Source organism: Blennius ocellaris (assembly GCF_963422515.1).
Source record: "Blennius ocellaris genome assembly, chromosome: 19".
NCBI classification, from domain to species: domain Eukaryota; kingdom Metazoa; phylum Chordata; class Actinopteri; order Blenniiformes; family Blenniidae; genus Blennius; species Blennius ocellaris.
In genome coordinates, this window is record NC_137668.1 from 18,149,962 (window position 1) to 18,168,373 (window position 18,412).

At 46.7% G+C, this 18,412-nt stretch overlaps 1 protein-coding gene across 5 annotated transcripts in view; it reads left to right on the forward strand.

Moving 5' to 3' along the window:
• The window catches only part of slc4a2b (solute carrier family 4 member 2b), a 29,882-nt gene extending 13,035 nt beyond the window's left edge, over positions 1-16,847 (forward strand). The window contains exons 4-25 of one of the 5 annotated variants that reach the window (XM_080515191.1): positions 4,261-4,429; positions 4,513-4,739; positions 5,358-5,482; positions 6,272-6,477; positions 8,193-8,329; positions 9,286-9,375; positions 10,214-10,394; positions 10,481-10,616; positions 11,320-11,521; positions 11,605-11,713; positions 11,818-12,002; positions 12,506-12,722; positions 12,794-12,997; positions 13,091-13,239; positions 13,409-13,603; positions 14,006-14,218; positions 14,361-14,450; positions 14,547-14,713; positions 14,811-15,064; positions 15,163-15,332; positions 15,460-15,633; positions 16,006-16,847. In XM_080515191.1, coding sequence (XP_080371317.1) covers positions 4,261-4,429; positions 4,513-4,739; positions 5,358-5,482; positions 6,272-6,477; positions 8,193-8,329; positions 9,286-9,375; positions 10,214-10,394; positions 10,481-10,616; positions 11,320-11,521; positions 11,605-11,713; positions 11,818-12,002; positions 12,506-12,722; positions 12,794-12,997; positions 13,091-13,239; positions 13,409-13,603; positions 14,006-14,218; positions 14,361-14,450; positions 14,547-14,713; positions 14,811-15,064; positions 15,163-15,332; positions 15,460-15,633; positions 16,006-16,086 — 3,681 coding nt within the window. In that variant the 3' untranslated portion in view covers positions 16,087-16,847. Of the gene's footprint in view, positions 1-4,260; positions 4,430-4,512; positions 4,740-5,357; positions 5,483-6,271; positions 6,478-8,192; positions 8,330-9,285; positions 9,376-10,213; positions 10,395-10,480; positions 10,617-11,319; positions 11,522-11,604; positions 11,714-11,817; positions 12,003-12,505; positions 12,723-12,793; positions 12,998-13,090; positions 13,240-13,408; positions 13,604-14,005; positions 14,219-14,360; positions 14,714-14,810; positions 15,065-15,162; positions 15,333-15,459; positions 15,634-16,005 lie in introns of all 5 variants that reach the window. The other 4 variants (XM_080515192.1, XM_080515190.1, XM_080515193.1 and 1 more) reach the window with 4 other exon arrangements.
• The last annotated feature ends 1,565 nt before the right edge of the window (positions 16,848-18,412 follow it).

Sequence of the window (18,412 nt, forward strand, 5' to 3'; positions counted from 1 at the left end):
TTATTAGTTTGACACCTTCAGCTTAAGCACCAGATGCTATCTATCCCAAACAGCCATTTTAATATAAAATAATCAAATAAAACTGATAAGGCCAGAAAAAAAACCCCCCACAAAAGGGAACGCTTTATTTTACTAAAGTTATTTGGGCACAGTTCAACAGTTGAAACCGTGACAGTTTAATTAAAGTTGCATTGAGAAGCTTTTGAAAACCTGTGCTTGCATAATACAGGATTCACTGTTGGCCGAGTTGAAAAGTGGGTTACAACTTCAGCGTGTTCAACAGAATACTGAGAAACTCTGAGCACAGTGTACGCCGGGATTTCCTTGCAGAGTCATGGAAATCCGCAGCCTATCCCCCTCTTTTCCCTCCAAGTGCTGACCGTGTGGGATTTGAGACTACCTCACGACACAGATAATCTCCTGCAGCCTCCACACACACACACACACACACACACACACACACACATACACACATACAAACTGTTGAGTGTCCGTCCCACTATGCACGCACAGCTCATGAGCGCTACTTTTTAAAACTTGACCCCGTTACTTTAAAGATTGCCCTCGTTCCGTGCCAGATAGAAAACATGGAGGAGGTTTTCAGTTGGTTTCCAAGAACATCGCTCGTTACTGTTCTACCACTGCCGCCAGTCTGTCGGTTCAACCGAACTTGGATGGTATTTTTATTGCTTAATTAAAGAAGTTCACGACGCTTAAAGGACAGACGAGCTGAAAATAAACCGATGAAACAACAATATTGTAATGTTAAAAGGACGGCAAAACTGGGGACTTTTAACTGGCAGTTAACTTGTGTCTGTAAGTTTGGATTGCGAGTGTAACCTGCCACCACCCACATTGAGCTGCGATCAGAGTGTGATGAGAAATTGATAATTTAGTAAAAGTTAAAATCTTTAAGTCTAAATTTTTCAGGTTCCCAAACCTTTTTTTTTTTTGTTGCAATGTTTGGATCTTCAGAGAGCTTCAGATTAGCTTCTACTGAAGTTGATGCTCTATTGTCGACAATAAATCAACATTTTTATTGCCATTTTGAAAGATTAGTGGTCATGAAATAAGCACCCTACTTAATAAAACGAGACGTTAGCATAACTGGATTTATGCTTCACAGTAATTCTTTTTTCCAAATGAAGACGATGAAATCTTGTACAAAGACTTCCAAACAAAAGCTCTTGTCATTTGAGTTTCTTCACTTTAGCAATTTAGGAGTTTTTCCTCATGAATCAAAAAGTAAAAAAAAATCTACCTCAAATATGTATTCAGGTCACCTGTGGTTTTTTATTTCAGTCTGTTACTTAATACGTCCTTTAGCCTTCACAAAGGCGTCTTTAGAACAGAATCAGACGTTTAGTCTCACATTGCCTTTCAAGGCACGTTGACTCGAAGCACCTTGGTCAATATTTATGCTCCATGTAGCAGAGTTAAAATATGGGGATGAATGTCGGTGTGGGGGCTTTTGTCCCTGGCTGTTCAAACAGTTCCTCCTTTCAGGCTGCGTTTGTCCTCCCAGCTCGAATGAGAGTGTTGTTTATTCTGTCCTGGCACAATGGACAGATTAGTGAAGGTGGCAGGTTTGGCTGATTACGGCATCAAGAGGCTTTGATAAAGCAATGAGTAGAAGGATACCTCTTAACAGAGGCGTGGAGGGTTCGAGCTCCACTGCTCACACGGCCGCGATCCTCTAAAACGGAGCTTTTGATAAAGCTCAGTTAAGTTTTCTTTATTGTCGCGTCGGCTGTTTTATTTTTGCGAGGCCCTTCTCTCTGTGGCTTGTTTTCGCACACGGTGCTGGTTGTGGAAAATTCTCTCACCTCTTCGAGAATCCCTCGCACATCTCTCCCACCTCTCGGGATTCACTGTGAAACCATGATATGAATGAGGGCTCTGTAAAAATAAACTGCCAGATCATGTATCGGCGCTGAGGGACTTTCTGTCGTCCGCACAGGATGCACTGTCCTCCACGTTTTTTTTGGGGGGGGAAGAGACATTCAATTGATTTTGTCGACGACGAGGTGGTGCGGTGCATGATGAAGTCTATCTGCAATTTAACGCGTTTTTGCATTTTTATGCATGGATATTGACCAGTTATTGTGAGCATTTATAGTTAGGAGTTGGTCGGTTTACTTATGTAAGAGCACAACCACAGACTCCCTCGCCGCTATTCCAGGAATGATTACTATTGATCCCAAGTGCTGAACCTGCCTTTCGATTTGTTCTGGAGGTCTCGGGTGGATGTAGAGTTTGTTCACGCCTCTTTTAAGCCTCTTGTCAGCAAAAAAAAAAATTGCTGTATGAGGAATTGAACCTTGGGTCAATATTGAATGTGTGCCTAAACGGCCTCAGCTGGTCCACAGTTCATTGCGGGGCTTTCTGTTTCTGTCACCTCTGTGTGGCATGCCGAAAACAGGTCACAGGGACACACGGGGCCGTTTTATGGCTTATGGGAATCAGCTTTTCGCACTTTTGTGCACATGCCTTTGTATTTATGACCCATCTGCTGAGCTGCGAGCGTCGTGAATGCGTGGCGAACCTGCCAGTTTCCTGCTCGTGTTTTCTAGTCTCGATGGATTTGTTGAGCCCGACGTGGTCACAAGCTCGTCTTGGGCGTCACGCAGGCACCGTGTCTTTGAGCGCCTCGCGACAAGCTGTGAAAACGCCTGCAACGATGGCAATGTTAATTGGATGGAAACAATCGATTTGAATGTAGAGGTCTGCATGCTGTCCTGTGCATGCAGATAAACTCCCATCTTCCACCCAACGGTCCAAGCTTGTCAGGTTAACTGGCGCTGACTTTAAAATAGTGGCGCGTGTTTACATGGCGATTGTGTCGCTTGTGTTTGTCTTGTGATAAAAAGGTGAACTGTCCTCTGTTTCAAGCTTGTGATGTGAAAAATCAGGTTCAACTCGGTCAAAATGGTTTAGATTAGGTAGATGGAGAAGCTCCGTAAACTTTATTTTCGTGTCATAAGACAAAAATGTTTTGTAGCTTTATTCATACGGATCCTTTCTTCACATGAAAGACAATAAAGCGAGGTTGTGGTGGAGCTCATATTGCGAACTCTTTTACATTCACTATAATGTATTTGCAGAAATGGATGGGTGAGGATGTATTTGTTTGCTTCCATAGTGATCTCCAGACCACAGTCTGGAAATACTGAAAACAAAAATAAGATGGAGCAGCAGGTATAGAGGAGCCATCGCTTATCCTTCACATGCGTCCTGTTGCTCCCTGCAGTACAGACCAGAGGGTTTAATCTGTGACTGACGTGTCAAGCGTCCTGAGAAACGTTTATCAGGGCATCGGATGACTTCTGGCCCCAGGGAGCGTTTCCACCGCAGGACCTGTGCAGTAGCCTCTGCAACATTTCTACTTTCCTGTCCCATTAGCCGGAGTCGACCCTCCTGCTGCTCCACTGCATCCCAATCCTTATCACAACATCTCGCAGGCGGAGCAGCGCACAGCAGGCCGCGGCGTCCCGCGGCCTGAAAACAGATCTTTTCTCACACATGTGATCCCCGTCACACCACAGCGTGCAAAACGTGGACCTGATCAAAGCACATGGCTATTGTTTCCAATTTGAAACTTGTATTGGAAGGGTGAAGGTGTGGGCTGGCTCTTCATATGATGGCTGGACTGTGAGGTATTCATGGCCCACTACGCCCTCTAGTGCTGGGTTAAGTGAAACACGTCAACCAGACAATCATAGTTTTGCATTTGTATTGTTAATCTCACTTATAGCTTAGCTATCGCTGCTATTTTTGTTCATTGTTGTATGAGGGAACCTCCCCGGCGGGATCACTGTAGTCTCATTTAATCGTCTCATGAAATACTCCATAATACTCCATAAAGTACCACAAACATTTCTGCAGCAGTTGTCTGGACAATCAACAGAATTGATCATCTGACTGATAGTGGTACATTTCATGTAAATTTCATTGCACACAGAAACTATTCACTGAAGTTTTAAGTGTCTGTCGGTCTTCTTTTAGGTTTTATCAAATGGGACTATTTAAAAACTTTGACCTTTACATTACATGAAATTTGAAAGTAACAAAACAACTTCAGTTATTAGTTTACTTCTCATCTGAGCTGAGTCTTATCAGGACCATGATAGACATACATGTTGATTTATTGCAGTTTTTACAGTATATTCATAGTTTTTTTTTTCCGTGTCTATTTGCATTGGTATTTGTTTTATGGTGTTTTAATTTATCGATCTCCCCTTCTGGCGTTTGTTGCTGTAGCCCGATGCTCCCGCTCCTCCATCGCTACACGGGGCTCCACGCCCAGAGGAGGAAGATGATGGGGACCTGAACAAAGCTTTGGGTGTCCAGCGCTTCCAGCAGATCCTCAGCCCCGCCGCTGCGGTACCCGACGAGCAGCACCACATCTACCACGAGGAGGACATCGAGTGTAAGCGCAACGAAAGCGTCGCAGCCACGGCTGGTGCCGATTTCACTGCAGCGTTGATTCACGTTTTCCGTCTTCGCCGACAGACCACCGCCACTCCTCTCACCACATCCACCGGCCTCTGTCCAAGCTGCCCTCCGAAGGACGCAGGAAGAAGGGCAGCAAGAAAAAGAAGAAGGACAAAGATCACAAGAGCGCCCCTGCTCCCTGCAGTGGGCCCATTGAAGAGGGCGAAGACGAAGAGGAAGAGGAGGACGAGGGGGCGGAAGCCCATTCTGCTCCTTCTGAGTCAGAAAGAGTCAAAGATGTGGAGGTTGATATTAGATTTTTACATTTACTTTACACTTCATTCTATACCTGTGATTAACAAAGGATTCATGTGATGAGGATGGATGCGACGGGCCAGCCTGCTCACTTACTGTTGTGGCATTACCATATTTTCCTCTATGAATATTTCAGTAGAGTCTTAATCATTCATCAGTGGGTTTCGTGTTTGGCTGATTTTATGATCCCAAAGAAAAGGAAAGCAGATTGTACCCGGGCAGAAGCAACTAAAATAAGAATACCAAACTGACGGGTTAATTTTTTATTTTAGAATTAACTTTTGTATTTTAGATTTAGCAGATGAGTTTTACAGCTCATCTGCTAGAACACTTCTGCACATGAATAACCATAAAAGCCACATCAAACTTTTCAGGTAATATTTACTGATTGTGCTTGTATAAATGGAGTCTGTGATGTAAAAGCCGTGCACACGAGCCACCAGGAATTCACGGTTTCCTCATCCTATTACTTTCTACCGCAGTTGTATCCGGGTTTCTGTGTATTCATGTGCATGTGACTCTTTGGGTTTAATTTTTCCACAGAATTGTCATTTTCTCTGTTCTAGACCAAGTACACACACCCCCCTCACTCTGTATCCCGTCTGCAGTTCTTCGTTTCAGATGAAGACCATGCTAGTAAACATGATAAAGAAAGCCCACACTCGGCCCGAGAGCTGCACATCGTTCCACACTCTGCTTCGGGGGCCGACACCGAGGATTCCAGTTCCACAGAGTGAGTGCAGTTTTCTTTTCTTTTTTTTTTCTCCATGCATAATCATGCTTTACCTGCTGTGACGATTGCACAAAGCATGTTTTTGCCATGTTGCCGAGATGTTCTCACAGTGGTCTTGTTTGGGCTGGACTGCTCGGGTCACTACCTGATTGGACAGTGAAGTACACGCCGTACGTTACCATGTCTCAGGCATCCAGTGGGCCTGCTGGGCCCAATCTGCCGGACCAGAGTAATCCTCTCCTCAGAGGCCCGTATATCACCTGTCGCTATAGACGACAAAACACACCTCGGCAGCCTCTGGCTCCACCTATGACATTTCCATTTTCCACTTGATGAGCTTTTCCTTCTGAGCTGGGATGAAGCTGCGTAGCTTGTTTCCAGTGGAGCGGAGTGCAAGAGAATCTTGAGATTTGTTTGTACGGGGCGTCTTTTTAAGAGAGGAAGATAGTTGAGTCAAGTTGCAGTGAAAAGATAAGCAGTATTGAAATATTGCAGAGAACTAACGGTAAGTAATTTTATTTTTGGCAATATTTGTCATGTATTAGAGTAATAGGGAGTGGCGGCGGACTTTAATATATGATTCATGGCTAAATGAAGTGTTGATATGTTACTTATGTGACAAGTAAAGGAGAAAACATCTGGCTGAAGTTAACCATAAAATGAAAACGGGAGAAGATCAGTGTTTAAGGTTAAAGCATAAAATGTTCAGTCAACTCTCGAAAGACAAGTTTTACCCCTTTTTGTTTTTTCCGCGCCGCGCTTTAATCTCGTCTCTCGGTCTCTCTCCAGTAAACCGGCCCCGTCCGACCCCCTCCAGGCAGCGGCCTCGCCGGAACACCCGCCCCTCGCCCGCGTCTCCAGCCGCAGCTACGACCTGCAGGAGCGCCGACGCACCGGCAACATGACGGGCGCCGAGCAGGCCAAGTACCAGCGCATCCCCACCGACGAGAGCGAGGCCCAGACGCTGGCCTCCGCCGACCTGGACGGCATCAAGAGTGAGTCGAGACGAGCTGGAAGGATGCGTCGAAAGAAATGTCGACAAACAAAGTCCTTATAATCCCGGCGTCTCTCACCGGGTTATAAATCGTAGCGTTATTGCTCCGGTGCAGTATCCTCCTCACTACAGAAATCTTTCACTTTTGCTATTCTGAAAAGTTATATCAGTATAAGAGTTTGAACGGTTTGGCAAGAAAATGTTTTTGTCTGTCGCGTCCCCAGCATGATTTTGCTTCCTCTTTACTTTTTAAATGACTTTGTTGGCGATTTCGTGCGAATGGACAGCAACTGTAATCGTCTTGGCGTCGCGGAGCCTCAGATTCCTCCACAGACTCAGCGGCCAGTGGTCGGGGGGGCCTTGTGGCGCACCAGCCTTGCTGCAGTGAGCCCCCCCACCCGTCCTGTGACGTCCCTGGACCCCACAACCCAGCGTGGGCCAAAGTGATTTACGTCAGGGAGCTGACCCCTCGGCCGAGAGCGGCAGCTTATCAGACAGCGTGGCAGACAGGCCCGCGTTATTAAATTAGCCGTTCCCGCTGTCAGCTGAGGCCCCTGGACTCCGGCCCGAGCCAACATGGTGGCTAATTGTTAAACCTGCACGTCAGTTTCCAGCTTTTAATCATCAGACGAGTGAGACTGGAGGAATTAAGGAGACCCGATAGGCTGAATACAGAAGCTGAGGGTGGACGTGTGGGCTTGTTATTTCCCAGATACTCCGTCATTAAAAGCCCCCACGATCAGACACGCCACCAATTACACGGTAAATCGTCCTGGGAAAGTGTCTCTATATCTGGCTGCCACTCAACAATAGGAATTATTAGATCACTCTGCCTCCCCTTTTGTTCGACCCGGGGGAAACAACACCTCGGCTCGCTGATGCATTCTGATGGTTCCGGCCCCGGCGGGGTCGGGCGGCGGTCAAGAGTTTGCAACTTTTTTCCAATTTGTCAAAAAAGAAAAAGTCGTGCGCTTGGTTTTAAGTGGTGAGCGGGAGGGGGGGGGGTCACACAGGCATGTTCATCACAAACCCGCCTCTTCCTTTCAAAAAGCCAGTCGGGCTTCTTGCCACCCCCAGGTCTGCCTCAGACTGCCGTCAGACGTCATGGAGCACGCCGCCAGCGGCCGCTCTCAATATAAACTGGAAGTCGTGGTCATGAAGTGGGAGCGCACAAGGGAGTCGATCGCATGGACTGCTGCGTTTTCAGATAAGAGGCCGAAACCTCGATGAAGAACTTCAGAAGCGTCACAGTTTGTTACGTAACATTTGCCAGCTCTGGTGACGGTAAGGGACTTCAGGAATCGTCTTGCTTTTACGCTTTTGTTCTGTGAGATTGGGAGTCGTTTGGTTTGTGGAGCAGTTGGACGTTGTCGCCGGGCCAACAGATCTCGCTGATCCTTGATCTGCAGCATCCACTCGCTGCGTTGAGTCTGTGCCATCGGGTATCTTTCTCCACATCCTTTTCGGTGCCTGGTGTTCTGCCAGCTTCGGTAACGCCACTCTGCTGTGGGACCGTACAAACAAAACAAAAGGCATCGAGGCCTGTGACAGGCTGGGATTTGAACTCTGTGTGAAAGGTCAAAGTCACTTTACTGCTACAGCACAACTCAAAACTGTGGAATTACATATTTTACGAAGAAGATTTCTTTCTTATTTATTTATTTTTTGCCCACATATCATCTTCGCTGAACGTGTTTTCCTACTTTCCCTCCCCAGGTCACCGGTTTGAAGATGTCCCCGGCATGCGCAGGCACCTGGTTAGGAAGAGCACCAAGGGACAGGTGGTTCACACTGGAAAGGACCACAAGGAGCCCACCACTCGCTCTCGGAAGCAGGACCGGACCCCACACGAGGTGAGACACGCTGCTGCGGACTACCATCACCTTGTGTGGAGCAGCGGGACGATGGTTCCCGCCGTAGTTTGATGGTAGTTGTCTTTATGTCAGCCTCACCACTTCCTGGGCTTAAAAGGTAGGAAAGTAATATAAATAGTAATATAAATTAGAGTGAGCACTAAAATTATTGTATTATTGGGAGTACAAACGAGAATTAATTAGAATTTTCACTACTAATGAATTGGTTCAGCATTACCCAAGTTATTTAAAAGTGCAACCTATAAGGTAATTATTGCTTTAGAATACAACAATGAAAAATAACTTTTTCAAATCCTTATTCAAACAATGAATATAGTTGAAATTATAATAATTGCTGTTTTCACTCTAACTACATCTTTGCAAGGGAGTTTTTTGGAAATCACAGTGTCCTAAATATTTTATGTAACTTTAATCGATAAATCAGTCATTTATATTATTAGAAAATTATATCTTATGTTTTTATTTACAGTCCCAAGTGATTTTTTTTGTTCTTTTTCTGTTTTGTTTCTTTCTCCTGTCTACCCATAAATCTTTTGGCAAATTCAAGATAATTCCCCCTTATTTCCTCTTGAATTCAGCCCTGCCCCGTCTCTATTGTGGCTGGGCCGGGGAGGAAAGGAGACGATTAAAAATGAATGAAGGACTTCTTTCCTTTCACACACGGATAGGAAAAAAGAGGGGAGGCGAGGTAACCCAACTCTGGGAGATTCAGAGAGAAGGGGGGAGCTTTGTTTTATTCGCACACATACACATTCTGATACGCAGCTCCGAGTCCCCGGCAGTCCTGGTAAACAACAGGTCCCTGTCAGCTGTGTGTGTGTATGTGTGTGTGTGGATGTGGGCGAGTCACCTGTGGGTATGTGTGAGGGTTCCCATCCTCTGTGCCACTGTCACTGGTCTCTGAGTCCTCCTCTGCGCCGTCTCCGCTCCTGCAGCCGTTACCGGTGGTTCTGTACCGCTCCGCCTCGCGGCCGGACGGTCTCCTGATGGATATGGACTCGGGTCGGCTAGCGCCGTACCAGAAGGTGAGGCTGGGCGACCAGCCGGAGTCAGGTTTGACCTGTGTGAGCGTGGTTTTTTTTCACGGGCACGACGCCGCAGACGGCGGGCGAGGACGTTTACCCGCTTGTTTTCGCGTCGCCTTTGTCGGCAACTTGGACCTTGACTGACCAGCATGGTGTTCAATTAATCTCCTTGTGACAGATACTGGATGAAAAAGTTTGAAGTGGCTGGTTTCAAAAATGTCCGTTGATGTTTCTCTTCTAAAACGTCCATAAGTATTTGATGAATTATTCTTTGTCACATTTGTTTATATATGTATTGTTATGAAAACCTACTTTATAACAGTTTTTGTTTTTAATATATTGTTATTTGTGCTAACAACACTATTATATTATGTTTTGAACCAGAATAATTGTTATTCAAAACTTATGAAAGCAAAACAAAGATTGAGGGTTAAATATGCAGTATATTGTATTTTTTTAACCTAAAATTTAATGAATAAATTACTAAAGTTGGTAATCTATGTTCTCAATAATAAATAATAACAGAGGCTGGAGTTTTTCCACAATTACCACACTAACTCATAAACACTTTCCCAAAGTTCCACAAGATACGGGAGATGAAAGTTCCCTTTTAACGATTATGTGTAGATTGAGTTGTGATACCGCCCTTGCTCTTCTGGTAAACATGAAGTTTGTTTACGCGCAGGTAAGCCAACACTTCACTAAGTTACTAAATCAAGTTTGGTTGGATCGCGGTGCTTTACTCATCCCAAATTGTTTGGCGCCCGCCGAATGTGCATGCGGGTTACCGTCGGAACCTTCGATCTCACCCCCACCCGCTTGCGGGGCTTGTCTCCAGGTGTTTGTGGAGCTAAACGAGCTGACCATGGACAAGAACCAGGAGCTGCAGTGGAAGGAGACGGCTCGCTGGATCAAGTTCGAGGAGGACGTGGAGGAGGAGACGGACCGCTGGGGCAAACCTCACGTGGCGTCGCTGTCGTTCCGCAGCCTGCTGGAGCTCCGAAAGACCATCTCTCACGGTAAAGGGGGACAGCGAACGTCTGCGCAAGTGGCGCTGCTCGGGCTTAATTAAAAAAGACTGAACTAATTTTGTGCGTGCTTGTAGGCGCGGTGCTGCTGGACCTGGATCAGAAAACCCTCCCGGGCATCGCCCACCAGGTGGTGGAGAAGATGATCATCTCCGACCAGATCAAAGCTGAGGACCGAGCCAATGTCCTGAGAGCCCTGCTGCTGAAGCACAGGTGACGGGAGCATCCATCCATCCATCCACTGTAAACATGATGCTGAATCATTTCAGGAGTTTGTAAAGCCTTCTTCCAATAATTTTGCTACCGATTACAACAAGAGAGACCAGATTACAGTATGTTACTATAACTGTACGTACTGTTTGTTCGCCCAGCGAATGGACGACGACGACTATCTATTCACCCTGGGGCTGGGAGAGTCTAAAACAGTCAATACACACATGATGATAGTCAATACAAACTGAGCAAAAGAACTGAAAAAACAGTGAAGCTCCCAACGGGATACTCCCCTTTTATTCTTTTCTTTTTTTTATTTCCTTTTCTTTACTAACTTTTGTTTGTTTTGTTTTGTTTTTAATATATCCTACTTCTGTCTCGATTAAGTTAACCTCAACTACATTTTCTTTTTTTCTCTATTTGTGTTAAAAAAAGAAGAGAAAAATCAATAGATTAAAGTGAAAAAATAAACAAACAATACATTGTCCATGAGGATTTTTTTGGTTTGATTGTTTAAAGTAATTAAATCTCTCATCCCGGTTAAGTTGGAATCAGACTCATGACAGTCAGATTTGGTTTTATTGGTAGAAGCCGTTAAAAGTCCTTTTCCTCCATCACTTCCTGCTGTTAGATGGCTTCATGCTTGGTCGCTGCCTCTCTTCCTCCTGCTCACGCTCTCTCTGCCTCACCCTACCTCCCCTAGTCACCCGAGCGATGAGAAGGAGCACACTAGCCATTTCCCCAGGAACATCTCCGCCGCCAGCCTCGGGAGCCTGATCCCACACCACAACAACGCCAACCACGCCCATCAGCCCGAGCCGTCGGTGACCGACCCGCTCATGGGCACCGTCCTCACGGCGGGGGACGCAGACACCCGCATCGACATGGAGAAGAATGACCTCCAGGTAAAGCCTGCGTCCGAAAGTCTCTCCAAAAACACGGTTTCGACTCTCCGTTTCGCTCACGCCACGTCGTTCGGTGCTTCCAGCAGAAAGAGCCGACCCTCGGGCTCGGCATGCACCGGTCCAAGTCCAAACACGAGCTCAAACTGCTGGAGAAGATCCCGGAAAACGCTGAAGCCACCGTGGTTCTTGTTGGTGAGCAACTTGTGGAAAACACCGAATCCACACGCATCTGCCGTCAACACACAACCACCAGCTTATCCGCTCTTATCTTCCACTCCCTCTTCCTCTTCCTCCAGGTTGCGTGGATTTCCTGGAGCAGCCCACCATGGCGTTTGTGCGTCTCCAGGAGGCGGTGGAGCTGGAGTCCGTCCTGGAGGTCCCGGTGCCAGTCCGGTTCCTCTTCGTCTTGCTCGGACCACCAACTACAAGCATGGACTACCACCAGATAGGACGCTCCATCTCCACTCTCATGTCGGACAAGGTGAGAGCCGCCAACAGCTTTTTTGTCTTTATTGTCCTTTTGTTTGAATAATCAGATCATCGCAGCCGCATCAGATCGTATATACTGTACGTAAAAACAAATGTTTTTAAATGCACGGGATCATTTTCACTTTCAATGGTTGTTTTTTGACACAATTGTGACGTTGTGTGAAAGATGTGTGTGCGTGGTTTGTATGGAGTAATGATGCAAATGTGTGTTTTAAGCCAAACCAAATTTTTAAATCCGACCAAAATCAATATATTTTGCCATCTTCAGAATTTTCTCATAAAGATCTTTACAATATTACTTTGTATTGCCTTTATATCAATATATCAGCCAGTTTATGACCAAAATACAGATGAAAGTGACATAAATCTAATTGTTTCTTTTAAACAGGTGAGCAAAAGAGCGAACTGATAAAAACTTAGAATTGCATCATATTATGTGTAGTTGACTTCCCAGCATCATCGGTTGAATGCGCTTTTCTCTGATTTCGCATCCAGCAATTCCACGAGGCGGCCTACCTGGCAGACGACAGGCAGGACCTGCTGAACGCCATCAACAGCTTCCTGGACTGCAGCATCGTGCTGCCGCCCTCGGAGATGGCGGGCGACGAGCTGCTGCGCTCCGTCGCCCGCTTCCAGAGGGAGATGCTGCGTAAGAGAGAGGAGCAGGGGGTCAAGCTGCTGGCCAAGGAGCCCAAGAGCTTCGAGGAAAAAGGTAAACATTTTCCCTTACTTTGAACGTTGGGTCACTGCGATGGCTGACCGGCGCCGCCCTCCGTCCACCAGAGGCCCTCCCGCCTTTGAAGAAGTCGGACGACCCGCTGGAGCGAACCGGCCGCCCCTTCGGCGGACTGATACGAGACGTGCAGCGCCGATACCCGAAGTACCTCAGCGATTTCAAGGACGCGCTGAACAGCCAGTGCATGGCGGCCGTTATCTTCATCTACTTCGCCGCGCTCTCGCCCGCCATTACGTTTGGAGGCCTGCTGGGTGAGTGTGTGCGGGAGCCGCCCGCGGCTCAAGCGTCTTGAATCCACCAACGGCGGGTAATCGTCGTTCGGTGTTAATCGACTGCGTCTGTAGGCGAGAAGACGGAAGGTCTGATCGGTGTTTCGGAGCTGATCGTGTCCACGGCGGTGCAGGGCGTCATCTTCTGCCTGCTCGGCGCTCAACCGCTGCTGGTCGTGGGTTTCTCTGGACCCCTGCTGGTGTTTGAAGAAGCCTTTTATAGTGTAAGTGAATAGACACTCTTTCGAAAACAACATGTGGCTTATATGTTTTTAAACCTGGATCTGAGACCGTGTTCATTTTTGGTGAAGAATGATGAAAAACAAAAAGTGAAATCGTCTAAAAAAAAAAAAACCTTAATGTGAACCTTTTGACCTCCGTCCGCCCTCACAGTTCTGCAAGGCCAACGAAATGGAGTACCTGACGGGGCGCGTCTGGATCGGGTTCTGGCTCATCGTCATCGTGATCCTGACGGTGGCGTTTGAGGGCAGCTTCCTGGTGCGCTTTGTCTCCCGCTTCACCCAGGAGATCTTCTCCTTCCTCATCTCCCTCATCTTCATCTGCGAGACCCTCACCAAGCTCGTCAAGGTACCTGGCCCCCCCGAGACCCTGAAAGACCCACTTCCAACGTTTTTTTTTTTTTTTTTTGTTGGGAGCGCTGCGGATTAGTGGGAGCGACTCTAACCTGAAGCGACTAATCTTTGGACGGCGTTCAAAACTCCGGGTTGAAATGAGTGTGTTTTTCTAAGAAGAGAAAGTGAAATCTTCAGTGATTGATTCCCCCTGAAAGCTGAGTGGATTTAAACTCCAACTCCAACTTGATGATGATGATTTGGAAAGATTTGCAATTTCTACATTTAAATTTTTTTTTTTTTTAGGGGGGGGGGGGGGGGTGAAACTTGAAAGGCTTTTGGCTCCTTGCTAATCTCAGTGTGGTTCTGATAATCGTGTTTGCAGTTTGGATATGAAAAGTTGTGTGTGTGTGTGTAGATCTTCAAGGAGCACCCGCTGAAACGCTGCCACCTCACCAATGGGACCGACGAAAACGTCACGCTGGCGCCGAGCAACTTCACGGCGCCTGTGACGGAGGTGGTCACCGGGGAGCCCAACACCGCGCTGCTGTCCCTGGTGCTCATGGCGGGAACGTTCTTCATCGCCTTCTACCTGCGGAAGTTCAAGAACAGCGCGTTCTTCCCTGGAAGGGTGAGCGGCTCAAACCTCTCCGGAAAACGCCAGTTTCTTACTTGATACGATGCGTAAAAAAAACAACTATAAATGAATACTGCTTGTGCCGGACGCCGACTCTCTTCCTATCGGTGTGTCAACTTGCCGCCTTTCGTTTCAGTTCCGCAGGATTATTGGGGATTTCGGGGTTCCCATTGCCATCCTCATCATGGTGCTGGTGGATTACGGCGTTGACGACACTTACACACAGGTGGCACATTTCTCCAGTTTTTGTTTTTCCCTTCGTCTTTTCTTATCACCGTTCAAACTTCAGACTCTTGAGTCTTATCCGTGTCCACTTGTCCAGAAACTGAGTGTCCCCCGGGGATTATCCGTGACCAGTCCCGACAAACGCGGCTGGATCATCAACCCTCTGGGTTCGAACGGCGAGTTCCCCATCTGGATGATGTTCGCCTGCTGCCTGCCCGCCCTGCTGGTTTTCATCCTCATCTTCATGGAAACGCAGATCACCACGTGAGTTCCGTTGGGTGCAGATGTCTGTTTTCCATCAGAGGTTATGTCGTCAAAATGAGTCCTGAACAAATCCCGCGTGTCGGGACTTCCCCCGCAGCCTGATCGTCAGCAAGAAGGAGCGCATGTTGGTGAAGGGCTCCGGCTTCCACCTGGACCTGCTGCTCATCGTGGTCCTGGGCGGCACCTCGGCTCTCTTCGGCCTGCCGTGGATGGCCGCCGCCACCGTGCGCTCGGTGACCCACGTCAACGCCCTGACCGTCATGAGCAAGGCCGTCGCCCCCGGAGACAAGCCGCGCATCCAGGAGGTGAAGGAGCAGAGGGTCACCGGGCTGCTGGTCGCCATCATGGTCGGTGAGTGTCGCACGCCGCGCCGTCGTCGCCTCCGCGTTTTCCCTCCCCACCGACTGATCTGTGTTCTTATTTGACCTTTCGACCCTCTTCCCGCCCAGGCCTCTCCATCGTGATCGCTGACCTGCTGCGCCAGATCCCCCTCGCCGTGCTCTTCGGTATCTTCCTCTACATGGGCGTGATGTCTCTCAATGGCATCCAGCTGACGGAGCGGATGATGCTGCTCCTCATGCCTCCGAAGTACCACCCCGACCACACCTACGTACGCAAGGTGAGATCAGAGCGGTATAGGGAATAACAGGAAACCGACAGGCGCGGCGATGGAGGTATCAGTGGGTTTCCACGCGTTACGGATATTTCGATCTTCATCTCCCCGCCTCCTCCCCCCCCCCCCGCAGGTCCGAACGCTGCGCATGCACCTCTTCACCTGCATCCAGGTGGTGTGTCTAGCCGCCCTGTGGGCCGTCATGTCCACGCAGGCGTCCCTGGCCTTCCCCTTCGTCCTCATCCTCACCATCCCCGTCAAGATGTTCCTGCTGAGACGCATCTTCAACACCCGAGAGATCGCATGCGTAAGTCCACCACCAATGGGGGAGGGGGGGGGAGGGGTGATAAGAAGTGAACCTTTTGGGAAACGTTAGCCCATCCTATGCATATTCAATGTTGATGACAGCAGCCAGGAGGACTGGAGAACAACCTGCGGTTAAACACGCTCGTATTCACACACAGTCACCAGTTAACTTCAAATGTGTTTTATCTTTTGGACCCAATTTTCAAAAGCAAGCAGCTCGGTTTGGAATAAAATTTCTACAACTTTGCTTCTAATTTGTTGGCACATAAAGACATTTTGGTGACTAATGGAAATATTAGAACTACCGGGAAAATGAAGAATCCACGTTGTTATTATGTTCTTGTGTTTATGAGCATCTCTTTCTCCCCCCCAGCTGGACGCAGACGACGCGGAGCCGAAGTTTGACGAGCGCGAGTGTCACGACGAATACTCGGAGATGCACATGCCCGTTTAAAACCGCCGCCACCACCACCGCCGCCGCCGGGCATCTCTCCAGTCAGTGAGCTCTGGTCAAAGCTTTTCACTGCGCCAAGTAGCTTTTCTGCCAGTTTTCCGCAGCATCTGGCTCAAAGAGAAAACGGTGGCGTCGTTAGCATTTGAAACCGTTTTTACATTTTTTTTTTTTTTAAACATGTATTTCAGGGGACAAGAGACTCCTTATCAAACGAAGTGATCTCGAGCTCTAAATGTAATGAGATAACAAGTAGATAGATTTGCGACTGATCTAATTTTAGCCCTGAAACGTTGCTTTTGATTCACATTGAATATGTGGAGGATATATAGGATACATTCCTTTATATTAACCTGCTGAGTTGTTGCTTATACAGATTCGTCGCTTTAATCGCGTTTTAAGCTCACCAAGCGCCTTATGAAGAAATATAAAGGTATACACGGTGTTTTATTTGTTGTCTTGTCTTTCTGTCTGTATTTGAGAGACAGCTGATCACTTTACATGAAACATGAAGCTCGTAGCACTTTTTTTTTTCTTTTTTTTTTTTATTAAAGATACCAAATCAGAACAATGACTGTATTTTATGAAATCCTGTTATCCTCGTTAGTGTCCTATAAATTAAATCCCGTAAATATTTAATGTTGCTGTAGCTGAATCTAAATGATCTGTGATTCATTGTAGGTTTTATCATGTTGCTCTTTGTGTGTTATTGTTGTTTTGGGGTTTTTTTGTTTTGTTTTCTGACACAGCAATTTAGATCAGTAGTTCCCAACCTTTTCTGGGGGGGGGGGGGGTTAAGGTGTTTACGACTTTGAGGGTGTCAAATTTAGATTTGTACATATTGGGGAAACATATTTTAAGACACTTTTCTAGAATGTAGAGCAGATCTGGAGGATCCTGATCGAAACTATTGTTTCTGCACAAGATGGGGGGGGTCCCACTGCTGTCCAAAAGAAGGGTTGGGAACAACTGGTTTATTTTTTAATCTACATGCAGTAAATAAAGATCACCAGCAGATGGCAATCTGCCTCTACGCTCTTCAAACCAAAAAAAACAAAAACAAAAACATTTCATTACACTAATGCCATTATAACAAGTATGTCGTCATGCAAACCGTTTTTATTCAAAATAACGTGACACTGTGGCTGAATGAATATATCCTAACCCTTTCCTCGCTCGTGTTTTATGTACTAATATCATCCTACTTTGTTTTGTTTTTTTGTGTGTGTGTTTTCTTTTGATTTGTTTGTCCAGGTGCCAAATGTCTTGTTAAAAAACTAAACAAAAAAAAAACAACATTGTGTGTTCAAAACAATAAGCTGCAGTTTATTCATCTCACATTTCATGCCGGAGCCTAAATTATCACATTTGGATGATACAACATTCCTTCTTTCATTATAGCAGGGTTTGTTTTGTTTGTGTGTGTGTGTGTGTGCTTAATCGTTGTTGCGGCATTTATGTTGCGCCTCTCATAAACCCTGTGCCGTGCAGACAATCTATATATTCACGCATCACTAAAAATGGGAGGATTTTAAAACTCTAAACGTTATTTAAAGTGTGGCGCTCTGTTGCATCCGGGTGATACGGATTCACCGTGTCAAATCATTGAAAGTTTTTCGGTCCTCTGTTACTACTGGAGTGTTTTGTTTTTTTTATCTGACGCTACTTTCTTCTTCTCTCTAAGCGGTCCGCCCCCTTTTCATTTCTTTCTTTTTTTTTTTTGTTTTTAGCCTGACTGAAGTTGTGATCTTGTGCCTGTTTTGGTGTCACAAAGTGCCTGTGGGACCACGAAGCGATTATCGACACGCGTCCCGTCTCTGTCGGGGGTGACACACATGTTTGTTTGCACTTTTGGGACAAATCAAAACATCATCTCCATTATTTATCTGTTGCAATATGAGATATAGAATTGCTGTTTGTTGAAGATTAATCTGGAGTGTGTCACGTTCTCTCTCTCTCGCGCTTTTTTTTTTGTTTTTAAACACAATGCACACTCGGCTGCACTCTGGCCATGAAAACGAAGGAAGATGTTGTTTATGTGAAGTGGGCCAGCGTGGGTTTTTGCGTCTGCTTACTGTGCCTGTGGTCGGAGACGAGGTCGTCGTCCGTTCGTCAAAGTAACTGTCAATGTCGTGAAATGCTGATTTTTAATAACGTGGATCCACTCGGAGAGCAATACAGAACGCCGGAGGAGGGTATTGCTGATGTTCCCTTGTACATTAATGGTTCAAATATTGATGACAAATAAAAGTTATTTTCTATCTACACTCTAGTTCTGTGTGCTTCATTCGTAGCCTCTAAGTATAACTGTACTTCCAGGCTCCTCGGT